The sequence below is a fragment of the Vanessa atalanta genome, chromosome 30, assembly GCF_905147765.1.
Source record: "Vanessa atalanta chromosome 30, ilVanAtal1.2, whole genome shotgun sequence".
Taxonomy (NCBI): Eukaryota; Metazoa; Arthropoda; class Insecta; order Lepidoptera; family Nymphalidae; genus Vanessa; species Vanessa atalanta.
In genome coordinates this window covers 1,665,425-1,682,642 of record NC_061900.1, presented here as the reverse complement: position 1 = coordinate 1,682,642, position 17,218 = coordinate 1,665,425, and the positions used below count along the sequence as shown (strand labels likewise).

Sequence of the window (17,218 nt, the reverse complement as noted above, 5' to 3'; positions counted from 1 at the left end):
ACAATGTTTTAAAAAGTAAACTTTTTAATTATGGATTTAATGGGAAACTTCTTGACTTTTTAGACACCTCCTTGCACATAGAGAAACTAATGCCGTTTTGGGGGGAGTTAAGTCAAAAACATTAGTGGCAACATCTGGAGTCCTACAAGGCTCCTGTCTGGGTCCAGTGTTCATTGGTATTTTTACTATTGATGCTATTAGTTGTTCCAAATATAGTAAATTTATACTCCGAGCATTTTGACATTCAAAGTGTACCTTTAGGCAGTTTTTAGAACTCAAAATTTGGATTTGAAAATCGAAATAATCGAAAATTCTAAAATTATATGAAAAAAAAAATTAAGTTTATGTTTTTTTTGTTTATGTGCCAATTGTTCAAAATATATTTTTTTATTGGGTCATTATTAATACTTTTCACCATCAGCACTTTTGTAGTCCCAAATGAAAAGCTGAAATTGCCTGATAACATATTAGAACCTGGGGGACAATTCAACGAATACATAACTGTTACGATACATTGGTCCTTAATATCTATTCCGATTCATATTTAATATTTCTTACATAAATAAAACTCAGCTGATGTAATTGGGAGTAATTCTACTAATTCCTTACGATTACGTTACGGTCCCGATTCTATTCATCTTCACCTGAAAATAGCAACGATTGCAATAAATTAACAACTGTTAGTGGAATTGCTCCCCTGATTTTATTATTTTTTTACGTCTTACGTCTACAAATTCAACTTAAGTGTCGTGTATCGATTTTATCTCCGTCTTAATAGATTATTCATTATATCATTTATGGCATTTCTTATTTCGATATCTGCTTTCTCCAACATATTTATAATTTGACGAATTATTAATTCTATCGTCTTCTGCACATCGTTCCGTTTCCCATCTCTCCATTCTTCCATTCTCTTAAGTATATCCGACCATTCGTTTTTATTTTCAACTGTTCCCATGTGTTTATTTAAAATGTGAATTAAACTGTGCACTGTTATAGTTTTATTAATCGCGTCCAGCTCAGAAACGCGTGCCATTATCATTATGGGTAGATTCTTATACGCTAAGACACTTCTAAACATTAAGAACATCGATCTTGTTACGAAGGGATCCCAAGTCTCTACGTTAGTCATTAGCTTCTTCAATTTATTTATCGTTTCAGCGTCAAGAACATTAGTAAAATCATTTGTTTTTACAGTTTCTGTTAATGCGTCGCTTACTTGTTTTATTTTACGATTATCAGTTAATAATATTATATCTAATATTTTTTTTATGAAATCGCTGTATTCTTCGTCGCTGCGACAGATTGATAATTTCATGCAAGCGTGCTTGTTTTCGATATTTCTTACTTTTTCAACTTCATTTTTAAATATGTTCACGATCCCGGATATCCTAACTGGACTCCCATCTTTATCTTCTGATAAGGAATTAACGATCCTCTTTAATATATAATTGTTCACATCAATTGTATGTAAGATAACATTTTGATTCGCTAATTTTGTTTTTAATTTATATTCTGATATGTCTTTGAGGAAATCACTGAATTTTTCGATAAAACTCTGCCTCAGTGATCTGAGTTTTCGTTTTATTTTCTCGTCGTCTGTTGATTTTTTCATCTTATCGAATATTTCGAGGGATTGGTTAAATATGTGGACGGTAAACTCCTTAATTTTGGCGTTGTCCTTAATTTTTTGTTCCTTTTTCTTAATTTTCATTCTCAAAAGACTATCGCTTACATTCCCGAGTGTTTGTTTGCTGATATCGTTTCTTTTATCTAAGATTCCATCAGTTGTGAGTTTATCAATTTTATTTTTAACTTCTATTTCTGGATTTCCATCATAATCTGACAAATTTGTACTACGTGAACTGGTATATTGTTTAGTATATGTACGAGGAGCTGTATTTTCGCTATAGCTCTCATTAGAGCTCTCGTCTGCTGATACACCTTCATATTTATCATTTTCGTCACTAACACTATCATTATCGATATTTTCTTGTGAAGCTGTTTGTTTAATTTTATGAATATCTTGTTTATTGGTTTCAACCGATTCAGCTACAAAATCATGATCTTCTACTTTATTATTAGTCCTTATTATATTTAGATTATTCTTATCAGTTTCTTTATCGTTTTCGTTCGAGTTATCCGTTTTGATAGGCGTTAATTTGTATGCATAATCCCATTTCGGACCTAGATCTATCAGGCCTTCTAATTTTAAGCCCAAACATAAGACCTGAAGAGGTAGCCCTGTAACAAAATATTACATATACTATATGCTACCCTTAAACCAGAACACAAAAATAAATTAAATAATTTTATAGACAGAAAGGTAAAGACGAATGTTTATATAGTAAACATTTATATTAATTTAATACAAATACTTTTTTTGTTTATTTTCCCTGTTTCTTTAATCAATGGTTTCTCTAAAAGTAATTTTTGAGGACTCGGAAGTAGTTCTACCCAGGCTAGTACAATAATAGTGAATTAAAAAAATAAATCTTACACAAAATAATAACAACTCGATAAGTGTAACGTCGCATTATGTTTTGTAATTTATCAAACGTAAGTTTTATTTCATTTTTATGAGCAATATTTTTATATTCATAAAAGGTTAGCAAGAATAAGAAAAGGCAACGTATGTATGTTTGTCGAGCCTAATTTGACAGTTCAATTTTTAATTAATTGTACTGTTTTATTTTTCAATTAAAAATCAGGATTATAATTGGCTTAGTCTTTTTTCCTTAACAGCAAATCTTTTTGAATCCAGAAAAGCAAGCTTGATTGAATGTCAGAAAAAAATATATATTAGAAACTAAAACTAGTTCTAGAATCTCGTGGTGGGAATTTGTATTCGGCGTTTCATACCCTGACTTAAAGCGCTGGATGGGGCCCAGATGCATTCATTGGCGGCGTTTATGAGCGGAAACCTTTCTCTGCCGAGCATCATCAACGCTATGCTCGGTAACAAGACCTGCTGGTCAGATATGCGCTCCTTCTGCGAAAACCTAATGGCACACAAGGATATAAAAAGAAAAGACATCTAGATAATCTGTACTAGACCATACTGCAATAAGAGTCTAAGTCATATATAAAAGTGTCTCGCCCAAAAACAACAAAACACGGCCCCCTCCAAAGACAAGATGGCTTATGTTAGAGAATGAAGAATGTACTAGTGGGAACCAAATAGTGGATAAAATGATAGAAATGAATGAGATGGAAGAGAAATTGGTAAATTAATGTTGGAATGAGATGGACAGATATATAAGAGAGGTCACAAAAGACGTGTTTGGAGAGTCGAAAGGAAAAGGCTTGATAGATAAGGATACATGGAATGACGAAATGTACTGAAAGAGATCAAAATGAGAATGCAAATCTAAAAGATGAAAAAAAGGAAGTTTACAAGGAATTTAAGAGTATAGCATATTTGCTATAGCGGTAGCAGTTGCCAGAGCCAAGGCACAGGAGAAGTTGTACAACTCACTGAACAGTCCAAGAGGCACAGGTAAATAAGGGATTAGTTAGAGAAATAAGCATGGACGAAGTAATGACAGCATGAAGAATGGGAAGGCCTTAGGTCCAGATGATATATCAGTTGATGTATGGAAGGTGTTAAAGAGAGACGGATGTATGTGGTTGACTTTATACTTCAATAAGTTGTTGCATGAAGAAACCATCCCACAAGAATGGTGCAGAAGTTCACTAGCGCCCATCTTCATAGATGGATAAAGCTCATGTCACATACTATGAAGGTACTGGCGACGGTAATAGAGAGAACATTGCGAGAGAGTGAGATTACCCAAAATCAGTTAGGGTTTATGCCAGGTCGAAGGACAATGGACACTATCTTTACACTCAGCCAATTGCTCACAAGAACCTGTACATGGTGTTCTTTGATCTCGAGTAAGATCTGAGAAGAACCAACGAAAGAAACTCAGATCAAACTCGAATCCAAAAATATTCTAACGCGCAAGGCATACGGCCGCTGCGCATGCGCCAGTCATGAGCAGGTCGGTGACGCGAACCCATAAGATTTTACTCCTACCAAAAAGTGTCCAACACTGCTAAAGAAGTTTTCACTTCAAAAAAATTGTTTGTACTTCGTAATTATTTTAGTGTTTATGACGAAAAACCAACACGTCTTTGACACAAAAAGTATACCAATTGTGTCATATGAGGATATATACCTCATTATGATTGTACAAAAATAAAAAATAAATATACTTTGTAAAGTTTATATTCTGTTAATAAAATATATTGAAAACTAAATTATTAATGGTAAAATATAAAAGCATAAAGTGGATTATAAAAAAATAAATACGGCCTTTAAAATGGAATATAATCTATGAATGCTGTCATGTGTGTTTAATCTGTGCGATGTTTATATGCTGTACTTCGCTTGACCATTTCTCATATTGTTGCGATTCGTAAAGGATTCGTTGGTATTTGTATTTTAAAAAGTGTAAGCGAATAATTTCTTCTGTGCTAAAGGTTTATAAGTTATCAAGTCAAGAATACAATAGTGAACAGTTTTCTAACTGTTTAAGTAAGTATTTTTAATTATACTGTAACGTAAATATAATTCTAAACTTCTTATAATTTTTGTAACCTATAAGTTAACTTTTTTAGCGCCGATATATTTATTGACAATAATATATTAGAAAATAAAATGAACGAGTTATTTTACTAAAACAATATCGTTGGCATGCGTTACCGTCAATATATTATCCTAAAAACGCAATAAAATGACAATATTGTGTCTTATACTATATAAACGTCAATTTTTCGTATTTCGTCAAAAATTTTCAGTATTTGCATAAGTTTTTCATGTTTAATAAATCACCAGTTCTTAAGAATTTTTGATAAAAAAAGAAATCGTACATAACATAATCTTTTATCGTAAGAATACCCTCTTAACGTAAAAAGTTGCAATTATATGAATTACCAGAAAACAAAGGTAAAACAAGGTAAATTTTGAAATTATATTATAATGTTTTTAAAGCCACAAATCAAAACATGTCAAAGGAATATTTTTTTCAGCTTAATATATTTTATACCAATGTTTACAAAACAATTTGCAATAAGGGTGCTTATGACGTCATTCGTATAAAATTTCACATTGTGTAATATCAAAATTAATTCAACATCGCAATTTAATCACATTTTACATAGAATATGAATTTAAATAACATAAATCAAAACTATCTAATTAGAACTGTTAAGACTACTCTATAGGTTTTTAAGTATTTTTTTTTTAATTTTTCTAATCAAAAACAGGCAAAGGAGACAACTTTCACAACTACTAGTACTTTTTTTTAATAATAGTTGGACCTAAGATGTTGTCTTGTGTCTATAGTAAAACTGGCACACTTATAACTTTAAAATAACATAACTAAACAATAATAATTAATGATTCATAATGTCTATGCCCAAATTCAGAGTGTGTTTTTTTTTTTTTATGGTATTGGTTGGCGGACGAGCATATGGGCCACCTGATGGTAAGTGGTCACCACCGCCCATAGACAAAGGCACTGTAAGAAATATTAACCATTCCTTACATCACCTATGCACCACCAACCTTGGGAACTAAGATGTTAAGTCCCTTGTGCCTGTGATTACACTGGCTCACTCACCCTTCTAACCGGAACACAACAATACAGTGTACTGTTATTTGGCAGTAGAATATCTGATGAGTGGGTGGTACCTACCCAGACGGGCTTCAAGAGTCTAACTAAAGTTAGTGTCTAACTAAATTTTTAACCTAACACAAAAAAAAAAAGTTTCATTAATAAGCTCTTCTTAATTTTTAAGTTACTAATTTATATTTGTTTTTTACTGCTACATATATTTTACTTATATATATATTTTACTTTTTATCTTAATTGTATTTAAATTATTATTCAGTGCATGCTGTGGTGGCTGTGTTTAATTTCAAGAATATATATTTAGTGTGTATCTTTTGTTGGAGACTCGAGAATTAAAAAAATAAATAAATAATAGAATAATAATTAAATGAATGATATTGGTTCTGATTATACTGAAATTGTTTGTATTGAAATGTGGAGCTACCAATCAGAAAATAGAGTCTACCGAGAAGAATCAGTAGATACTCTTTTCCACCATTTCAATTACAGCGTATGTCAGTAAAATACAATTAAATTTTTATATATATCCTGCCTAGGAATCAATAAATACTAAGTCCAAACTGTATGTTTAATATAATCACGTGTTGAGTAATATGCTTTTCTATCAATGTTGTTTTTAATGAGCTTTTAATGTTTTAATAGGCCTAGTTAAATATAGCTGGAATATTGTGATAGGAAGTAATACCATGCCCCATTTCAATATGATATTACCTATTCTAGTGTCAGACATACTAGAATTATTTAAACTGTATATTTATATACTCTAAACGACTTATATTATACACTACAAAGAGTTCTCGATCAATATATCTTTACTTATAATTCAGCACTATTCCATTTAAGTACCTATAATCGCTTTAATTTAACTTACAAAGTTCCGATAACAACTTTGCCAATAATTATGAATGTATTATGTAAATAATTACAAATTGACATACAGAAACACTGTCCGAGTTTCATTTTTCTGTTCTGTTCAGCACAGGATCGTTACTTATCTGAACTTATGGTAGATATAATAAGATGAATTATCAATCAATAAGTTCATATACTTAATAAATAATTATTTGGAATGAAATAGAAATATGGGTCGATGGACTTGTTAATTCAAGGCCTCAGTTGTTTATCTTTACATAATATAGATAGATAGATAGATATAATAATAAAACAAAAGATAAAAAAGATAGATTACTAGTCAAAGTATAATACATGTATTGTCTATTACAAATATAATGTGAAGTGTAATTACGAATAAAATACACATTTCTAATCTCAATAACTTTTTGACGAGTAACTTCTGAGCTGTAATTAAATTTATATCTGTATTGAAATAATCTTAAATCGCTCGTAGAATTGTGTCTATCATTACTAAAATTAATTGATCATTTTGCTTGGTACATTTATAATTTTCAGGGATGTTACGGTCCATAACGTTAATCCAAACTATCGGATATACATGCTAAAAATCTATCTATCTAAATATGTTTATTTTAAAAGATAGATTTATTCTAAGGCTATTTTTTTACCTTGTAATTTTCTCATTTAGAATTAAACTGAAACAATGAAACTATTCGAAACGATCGGATAATCCGAAATAATATCGTATTCGTAACCGGATGGGAGCCGTAATGGCCCAGTGGTTAGAACGCGTACATCTTAACTTGATTGCGGGGTTCAAACCTAAATTTGTTTATAATTAATCTCGAGATCAGCGGTGAAGGAACACATTGTGAAAATTTCGTTGAAATTGAACGCATGTCTTATGATATAATATGTGAAGACATTCATCATTTAATGTTTTGGAAGCATCACACTCACCATGACGTTGCCATTGCCAGTACTATTTGTACTGGCAATGGCTGATTTATATTTGTACTGAAATATCATTATTGTGTCTATGTTTCAGATACATCATGGTTTTCTAAATTCAAGAAGTGAATTTTTTAACTTAAAGTAAGGATAACTCCATCCATCATGTTTCAAAAGCAAACTTTTGGCGCGGCCAACACTGGTTTCGGTAAGTTTTAATCTGTTTTGAGAAATATATTAAAATATATTATTAGGCTGTATAATTAGGTGCCTTTGGTCTAACTGAGGTCAGGCAAAAGTAATTTTATAAAAGTCCAAAGATAACAGTTATTGTCTTTTCACAGGATCATTCAACGCAGGTGCCAGTACGTCCTCACCGTTCAGCGGGTTTAAGCCCACAGCTGGTACAAGTGCATTTGGAGCACCACCCGCGTTTGGGGCGAATGCTACACCCCAGCCTGCCGCTGGAGGAGGTATAGATTCAATACAAAATGTAATCTTTTATAATAATGACATAAAACTCCTTTACTGTGCGTCTACTTGAATAAAATATACATAAAACTCAAAGTCAGTGTTGAGTGTCACACATATAATTAATACCTTGTTAGTATTATTTGGTGGAAGGGCCTTAATTTTAAATAAATCCAATTTTAAAAAAAAAATTAAGGCAGTTATTTTTTTTTTGTAACAAAATTATTTTATTCTGCTCAGCAGAGTGAGAGTGAACTGGTAAAAATTATCACATAAAGAGTAATCCTTATACTCCTCCAGGCCAACTTCTCTTTCTCTAACCCACGACCATATTTTTTTTATATATTAATATAATTATATTTTTATTTTATCGTAGTTTATCTTGTCTGTAATGTCCAATGTATTCAGATACAATGTTTGTCTCTTTATTGTGATTTTGATAGATTGGTTGATCCACAGGTCTGTTTGGTGCCACCAACCCGTCGAGTAGCCTGTTCGGTGGTAATACTACTACCTCCAGCTTTGGTACCACCAGTGGTTTTGGCTTCGGTCCCAGCACGTCCACAGGCGGTGGTCTTTTCAGCAACACAACCAGCGGTGTTGGTGGTGGCCTGTTTGGCAATAATCAGAACAATGCTGGCTTTGGAGCAAAGCCTGCTGGTAAGTGCTGTCTATTCTTTTTTAAGGATACTACATTGTCTGATGCATTTCACCCGTCACGGCTTCGCACGGGTGTAATGCATCAGGATGCAGTGGTAGCATTTTGAGTACTAAATATACTAAACGATGTCTTTATATACACATTTTTGTCATTATACAATACAAACCACAATGTCCCTGCTTTGAAATCTGCTAATTGAACACAATGCATTTAAAATTGGTTAAGGATTAATGCTGTATTGCATTAAATCGCTTCATAAATAATCCATTATTTCACATAAAAGCATTAGCATTAGCAGCCTGTAGATTTTCCCACTGCTGGGCTAAAGGCCTCCTCTCCCTTTGAGGTAGCTTTGGATCATATTCCACCACGCTGCTCCAATGCGGGTTGGCTGAATACACATGTGGCAGAATTTCGTTGAAATTAGACACATGCAGGTTTCCTCACGATGTTTTCCTTCACCGCCGAGCACGAGATGAATTATAAACACAAATTAAGCACATGAAAATTCAGTGGTGCCTGTCTGGGTTTGAACCCGAAATCATCGGTTAAGATGCACGCGTTCTAACCACTGGGCCATCTCGGCTCATAAAAAGTAAAGGATAAAAAATGATTATTGGTAAATAGCCATATAACATCGCGGACTTATTTTGTAGACCTGTCTAAGGTGTACAATACCGTAGGACATAATTTTGATCTATCTCGTAGGGACCAGTATTTACAATGTAAGCCCAAAAGTGTGTTTATTTACGACATCACATTAGAAATCTCTAAAGTATGTCTACTATATTATACATGTATTGTACATATAAACCTTCCTCAAAACAAAGCCCGCATCAGAATCCGTTGCGTAGTTTTAAAAATATAAGCGGGAAAGCGACTTTGTTTTATAGTGTGTAGGGATTTATATTTCAGGTGTTAGCAATGTGAGGGTCAAGGTCAAGTCAAAATATTTCATTTGATATAGAAAGCAAATTTCATTATATTATATCATTTGTATCCAGGGTTTGGCTTCAGCAACACAACGAACACCAATACAACAGGCCTGTTCGGTTCAGCTCCATCGACGTCCACCGGTCTGTTTGGACAACAGAACACGACCATGGGAGGTGGCGGCCTGTTTGGGAATACAAGTGGTACGACCTATACACTACACTCATGTGTTAATGTATATAAATGTTTAAAAATAAAACAAAATCATGATTAACAATCTGTAAGGATATAAACTGATAAAAAATATAAAGATATAAAACAAAAAAAATAGGAGGTTGACATTTAAACTATTGCGATTATAGCAATTAAAAAAAAAAAAAGTTTTTTTTTTTTTACATACTATATCTAGACACGCGGTAGCGTGTCAGCCAAGTTCTAGTAACAGAACTGGCTAGTAGCACCGTGTGTAATATTACACGAACCATTTTGAGCCACTTTTGACCTCCTCATAACTCAAAAACTATTTGACATAGATGTGTCAAATTTGGCTCATATATTGAGACTCGCGAGATACATATGTTTTCCAAATTTCATAAACGCATCTCAAATGGTTATTTAGATATTAACGTCTAAAAATCGTCATTTTTATCACTGACTGACCTATAGATCAAAACTATATCCTACTTCCAGGTGACCTAGAAAGTTGAAATTTGACATGCAGGTAGATAATTAGGCCAATATAAAGGAAAAAATCTGAAACTGGTAATTTTTTATCATTTTATTATAATTTTTCATTTTATTGGGTCTATAGGAACACTTATATACTTAGTTCCTGTAATAACTGTAATAATAAAAAAATTATGTAAGAACCAGCAATCAAAACTTATGACAGCCGGTCTTCATGTGGATTTTAAGGTCTTCACGTGTATATATAACAAGTTGAATACCACCCTTAAGTTTTTTAAATCCAAATATTTCCGTTTTAGTACTTATGAGTATAGCCGATTTTCGTATTTATTACGTTATTAACTAGCATTTAGCGCACATCAATGGTGCCAAATAATTATACTTAAAAAAAATAATAATAATAGGCATTTCGGTACACGGCGCGCGACGTGACGCCGGAGCAGCGGGTTAGGAGCGTTGCGATTAAACCTTACCGCGGACGTGTCTGAGCGAGTGGCAACCGCGCTCATAAGAATTATTTCAATACCTTCCGATGGAAACTGCCTAGTCTATTCGACTGCATATTTTTTGTTTGAGTATACTAGTATACAACAATAAAATAGGTTTCGTGAGATTGTAGTAGAGTATGTATATCGTAACTGGAATGATTTAAGTTTGTACTCTAGCGCTACAAACGGGCATCCTTATTGCTTGGAAGAACAGTATCGAGCAAGCATGCTGATGTCAGCAAAGGACTGATGAATGGGTCCAATGGAAAAATAGAGAAAGTACATTGAGGACGTCGATAACAGCAATAGCGCACGTAAAATAACAATTCAATTTAAACATAATTTAATTTGCGAACTAGAAGTCAAAACCAAGTTACAGATATTAAGTAATGTACATATATGTTCAAAGGAAATAATTCTCTATTTGCTTAGCATATTCTACTATTATACACAAATTACAAGGCCTTCGCCTTGACGGTGCTCTTTTCGACATAGGCTCCTCTATATTAAGTAAAGAGCAGGCTTACGTTGGCCTCTCTAGAGTTAAAACCTTAGATGGAGTACATCTTATCAATTTAGGTCCAATTCAAATCAAGACACAAGAGAGCTCTATTGTAGAGTACAATCGTCTGCGCACGTTATACCACCCCTACTTGGCCAAATTAAGTATAAACAGAAAACGCGTAAAAAAAAATCCGGACACTGAATGGACAATTCACTCGAACATTTCAGAGGTACCTACAAGAAAAATAAGAACGTATCAAAAAAAAGACAATTATACCCCGTAAACGTAGGAAAATAGAATAGCTAAACAAAAACCATTTGGTATTAATTTTGTTATTAATAAGTACCTATTAATAATTTATATACAAAAAGTAGTGATATCCCATCAAAAACATAAATGTAAAAATGAGAGCCAAGTTAAATATTATGATATATACCTTGGTTGTTGACTTCAACGACAAAAGAAGTGAGATCTAAATTTTTGCCAAGTTAAATAGCCCTTCTGAAATTTATTTATAACTACATAAAATAGCATTTCTTCTTATAACTTGGGATAATATATTGTTGCCTAAGGTCTGACTTGGCTAGTTCTTATATGTTTATAAACACAACTTGTAGTTTGTGTTTAAAATAACAAATTATAACTCAGAACATCTAAGAAGAATGGAGGACAGCTCAGTATTGCTTAGTTAGTATATACGTACATTAAGAGCTGCGATGGTCCATTCACCAGAAAACATGAATCTTAACCAGATATTGCGAGTTCATATCTAGACAAGTACCATTGAATATTTGCGTGCTTAATTTGTGTTTATAATTCATTTGTAAAGGCTTAGAACTTACGAAGGCTATAATATAATTCTTATATGAGAACTAGCCAAGTCAGACCTTAGGCAACAATATATTATCCCAAGTTATAAGAAGAAATGCTATTTTATGTAGTTATAAATAAATTTCAGAAGGGCTATTTAACTTGGCAAAAATTTAGATCTCACTTCTTTTGTCGTTGAAGTCAACAACCAAGGTATATATCATAATATTTAACTTGGCTCTCATTTTTACATTTATGTTTTTGATGGGATTTAATCTATAACAGGTTAGGTTAGGACTAGTACTTGTGTGAGTAAGGCACATTCTTCAATTTAAAAAAATATATTAAATGTACGTCGAATATTCTAAAGCAATAGAAATAATTTAGACAAAACCTTAGACTAATATGCCTGTGCGTCTGAGTGTGAATAAGTATGTGTGTGTGTTTGTTTATTTATATAAATTTCATGAGAAGCGATGTCATTGTAACTTCTCATTCATGTGTCGGATTGCAGGCGAAAAATTCCCTGCTATTCACATATAGGAATGGTAAAGGTTACTTTATTCAAGGCTTTTAAAAGCACTTTTGAATCATCATTTTACAGAAGGTATACATATAATAAGTCAAAATCAATTTTATTTAATTTAAAAAAATCTATATTGAGTGAAACTACCATGGAGATCTGGTGAGAACCCTTCATTCGGATCTGTCCAGACATTCAAGCATGATTGAGTACCTAACATCCATCCATACATAGGAATTTACAATACTTGTAGCACTTGGTGGTAGCGTTTTGTGCAAGCCAGTTTGATGAGTGGGTGGTACCTACCGTACCACCGACTCATCAGATAATCTACCGCCAAACAAGAGTACTTAGTATTGTTGTGTTCCGGTTTGAAGGGTGAGGGAGCCAGTGTAACTACAGGCACAACGTACCTACAGGCATACCAAAGTTGGTGGCGCATTGGCGATGTAAGGAATGGTTAATATTTCTTACAGCGTCATCGTATATGGGCGGTGGTGACCACTTACCATCAGGTGGCCCATATGCTCGTCCCCCAACCTATACCATAAAATATAAAAAAATAAAAAATACTAGTAAGATGTTTGCAATTATTTTCATCACGTAAGAAATTATAGCTTCAAGTGATCATTAACCTGGACGAGGAGAATTCTCCAATTGATTCTTTGGATCTTCCTCCCATCCAGCCACCTCCAACTGAGGTCTACTTCGATTTTCAGCATATTTTAAATGATAATCATATTGTTTCAGGTGGATTTGGACAGCAGCAGGCAACGGGTACGGCTCACGTGAAGTATAACCCTATGGTGGGGACGGATGTTGTGGTCAAGAGTGGTACCTCCCAGAATGTCAATATTAAACACCATTGCATCACTTGTATGAAGGTTAGTGTTTATATACAGTTAGATACTAGTGCCAGTGAATTAGAATGGATAAAGGGATAGATTTGTATACATCGTCAAAATGTTCCCCCCCCCCCAACTCATTAAATGTTCTATGACCATATTAATTACATTGTTGTGTTTCAATTTGATGGTCTAACATAAGAGTCTATAAACCTCCCTCAGCTGGGCTGGGTTACTCGACTATTTAGAAGATAAAAAGTACTTTATTATCGAAATCTCAGAAACTGTAACACCGACAAATTTTAAATTTGTCAGGTAGGCTCCTTATAGGGTGTAGATATTAGCTAAGCACGGATGATACGCAAATTCATCCCCTAAGGGGGTAAACGGGGCTTGGAAGTTTGTATGAAAATCCTATGTTATCGAAGTTAAAGTAATTGTAGCAGAAGGATTTTAAATGATATTTAAGTATAAGAATTAATGAGAACAACTAGTACTTACTATTATAAGGAGGGAATTAAAAGAATTTTAGCGTGGACCGTGCGGAACGAGTCGTACATAATAATATTAAGAATAAAAATTAGTTTGTTTGTTTGTTTGTAATAGATAAAATCTGAATCAGTTGGACCGATTTTCCAGCAATAACATTTTATTTTATTACAGTTGTAACTAAAATCTGCGAATATTTCTCGGTCATGAATTCTCAGACCGAAAGCTAGCCCGCCTCGTTTCAATGAATACATCTTTCTATTAAAAGTGTTACATAATACATACCAATATTATAAATGCGAAAGTTAATCTGTCTGTCTGTTACGCTTTGTCGGCTAAACTAAAACGACCGCGGTTAAATCCGCGGGCACGACTAGTGCGTGTATAAAAGTGTAACTACAGAATTTCTTGCCGGTTGATCTCGGTAAAATCTACACCATCAGCATCTACAAACATGCTTGTAAAAGTCTACTTGGATGATTTAATTTCATTGTTGTAAATATTTGGTTAAGATTTTTTTATATATATTTTAAACACAAGACTGTCTCGATTCGAGTTTTGTATGGAAGTATGATATTCTAGTTACTATGAATTAAATGCTATTTAATTATTTTCAGGAATATGAAGGCAAGTCCCTCGAGGAGCTACGCTTGGAGGACTACGTGGCCGGCAGGAAGGGTGCCACCGGTGGTGGTGTTTTTGGTGGATTCCAGCAGACCGAAAACAAACCTCTCTTCGGTGGTCCCTGTATGTACATAACAATTTAATGTAATAGTATTATCTAATACAATTTTAGGTTTGACATGCAGACAGATATATTTATATGGCAAATTAATACGATACTTCGATCAAAATAATAAATAAATATTGGACAACATCACATACATTACTCTGAGCCCAATGTAAGTAGCTAGAGCACTTGTGTTATGGAAAATCAGAAGTAACGACGGTACCACATACACCCAGACCCAAGACAACATAGAAAACTAATGAACTTTTTCTACATCGACTCGGAGTGGCGTACCCGTGAAAACCGGTGTACACACTACTCGACCACGGAGGTCGTCTATCCCATCACCATCACAAACTAAGTTAAATAAATCTTGAACGTAGTTTGTGATGGTAAACAACTATTATAAATCTAAAGATTTTATTTATTTGTTTGAACGCGCTGGCCGCTGATCCTAGGAACTATTGGTGCGATTTGAAAAATGATCTTAGTGTAACACTAATCGCCATATAACACTAATAAACCATTTATCGAGGAAGGCTATAGGATATATACCACGCTACGAGCAATAGAAGCGAAGTACCAATGAATAATATTGCGAAAACCGGGTAAAAATGCGTAAACAGTTAAATTTATACAAAAATCATGTAGTAATAGCCGAGCGAAGTCAGGACGACTAGCTAGTTTATATAAGACACAACAAGGCACGGACAACATTTCTGTGGAGTTACAAATACAACAATAATTAAAAAAATATTGGAGCTGTGTATAGTGTGTCCTCATCCTTATTTCGTGTGTGTGCTCTGTGTATTTTATCGTTATCTGTGAGTGCAATAATAGTGTCTGTGTTAACGATCTCTTATAATCCGATTAGGCCTCAAATCCAACAACACCGGAAGTTTGCCAAGGGCTATTTAACTGTCTGACCTGGGGTTCGAATCTAATATTTCGGGATTTGCCGTATAGGACAAGACTAACGAGGCCGGTGTGACTAAATGTCGTTAAATGGGCCACCTGATAGTAAGTGGCTACCCAAAGACCCAAGTCCTTGCATCTCCAATTCTTCACCGACCTTGGGAACTAAGTTGACTAACTCATCCTTAAAAATAGAACTCAACAATATGAAGTCTTGCTGATGGACAGGAGAATTTTGGTGGTACCCAGACGGGCATTCATAAAGCCCTACCACCAATAATATGTCATTGAATATTTTTTTATTTATTTTTTCAGCCTTCGGTCAACCGGCAACTACCAGTGCACCGAGTTTATTCGGTACCGGTATAGGATCGACGCCCGCTTTCGGACAAACAAGTGAGTCTAGCTTAACTAATAATTTAGCAAAATCCGGTCGATGTTCTGTATGTTGATCTGTATAACTAGCTGTGCCCGCGACTTCACACGCGTTTGAATATAGAAAAAAAGTTATTGTTGTAGCTTAAATTACTCATTATTACATCAGCTATCTGCCAGTGAAAGTCCCGTCAAAATCGGTCCAGCCGTTCCAGAGATAAGTCGGAACAAACATACATACGAAAATTGAAAAAAAAATTTTTTTTTTGGTATAATTATGTACCGTGTATACATACATTTGCATTTAGTAAAAAGCGGTTATTTTAATTTTACAAACAGACACTCCAATTTTATTATATGTATAGATACGTTCCAACGGCAGGAGGAGTGAAGGTGAACAAACCTTAGATTTACATATTACCTCCGATTGCCTAATATATATCGACTAAGTGAAAATGACTTCAAAAATAATGGATCATTAACTATCTTACTTTATAATAAAATGAACTACTCTAAATGAATGATAATTAATAACAACAAACAACGTAAATTACATTTTAAATGTCTCAGAAATATGTCCGAAGTCACCTAAACTTCGCGCCAAAAATTCAACTCAAGCCAAGCCAAAATTTGTTTTGGAATTGTGTTGTTTTATTTATAAAACGAAACTAGTTATTCCCTTTAATTTCATTTTGATAAAGTTCATAAATCATTTAGATCTCGACCAATGACGTCACGTCAATTCAAGGTCGAAATTGTTTATTAACCTTAACTCCTCCAGCCATTGAAATCGACTGTAGCGTATTAATTTTACTGATTTTATTTCAGACACATTCTCGTTCGGAAACGCGGCTCAAACGAACACGAATACGACTGGTCTATTCGGGGCCAACAAGCCAGCGTTTGGAGCGCCTTCGACTGGTAATAATGATTTTGTTTTGCTAACCGTACTTTCATAATTTAAGGCAATTTTCGTAAAGGGTATGATTATAGCTCGTTGATCTAGTGGCTAGATATTGGGGAACAGAGAGTCCAACTGTGTTTACACACTTGTACAAAATAATATGTTCATGTTTATGTTAATATACTTAATTGTATACTACAACCATAAAATACAGAAATCTTAGGAATTAACACAAAAAACATTTAGAAATAATACTAAGAATAAAAACAAATATTTGATGTCTTGTACAGTCGGGGTAAGAAAAGGTTCGTCACCTTAAGGCCTATATTCGTGCTCAGTATGAGCGTTAATCTGCTTTACCGATTGAGTACGACATATTGCGCCGCAATGTACACTATTTTGAACCTTGTTATCATACTATGTTAGTTTAATTTTAT

General features: G+C 33.7%; 2 protein-coding genes across 2 annotated transcripts in view; one reads left to right on the top strand and one right to left on the bottom strand.

The window, feature by feature from the left end:
- Positions 1 to 630: 630 nt before the first annotated feature.
- On the bottom strand, positions 631 to 2,548 carry LOC125075386. Its single transcript, XM_047687128.1, has 3 exons — positions 2,501 to 2,548; positions 1,282 to 2,244; positions 631 to 644 (listed from the first exon to the last, which is right to left on the bottom strand). Exons 1-3 carry the CDS (start codon positions 2,535 to 2,537, stop codon positions 631 to 633), a joined length of 1,014 nt encoding a protein of 337 aa, XP_047543084.1. The 5' UTR covers positions 2,538 to 2,548.
- A 1,859-nt stretch (positions 2,549 to 4,407) lies between these two features.
- LOC125075163 (nuclear pore complex protein Nup98-Nup96) overlaps positions 4,408 to 17,218 on the top strand; it is a 42,197-nt gene continuing 29,386 nt past the window's right edge. Inside the window, exons 1-9 of the mRNA XM_047686786.1 lie at positions 4,408 to 4,540; positions 7,543 to 7,653; positions 7,790 to 7,918; positions 8,376 to 8,576; positions 9,582 to 9,713; positions 13,274 to 13,407; positions 14,475 to 14,604; positions 15,818 to 15,898; positions 16,706 to 16,798. Coding sequence (XP_047542742.1) covers positions 7,611 to 7,653; positions 7,790 to 7,918; positions 8,376 to 8,576; positions 9,582 to 9,713; positions 13,274 to 13,407; positions 14,475 to 14,604; positions 15,818 to 15,898; positions 16,706 to 16,798 — 943 coding nt within the window. The 5' untranslated portion in view covers positions 4,408 to 4,540; positions 7,543 to 7,610. The remainder of the gene's footprint in view (positions 4,541 to 7,542; positions 7,654 to 7,789; positions 7,919 to 8,375; positions 8,577 to 9,581; positions 9,714 to 13,273; positions 13,408 to 14,474; positions 14,605 to 15,817; positions 15,899 to 16,705; positions 16,799 to 17,218) is intronic.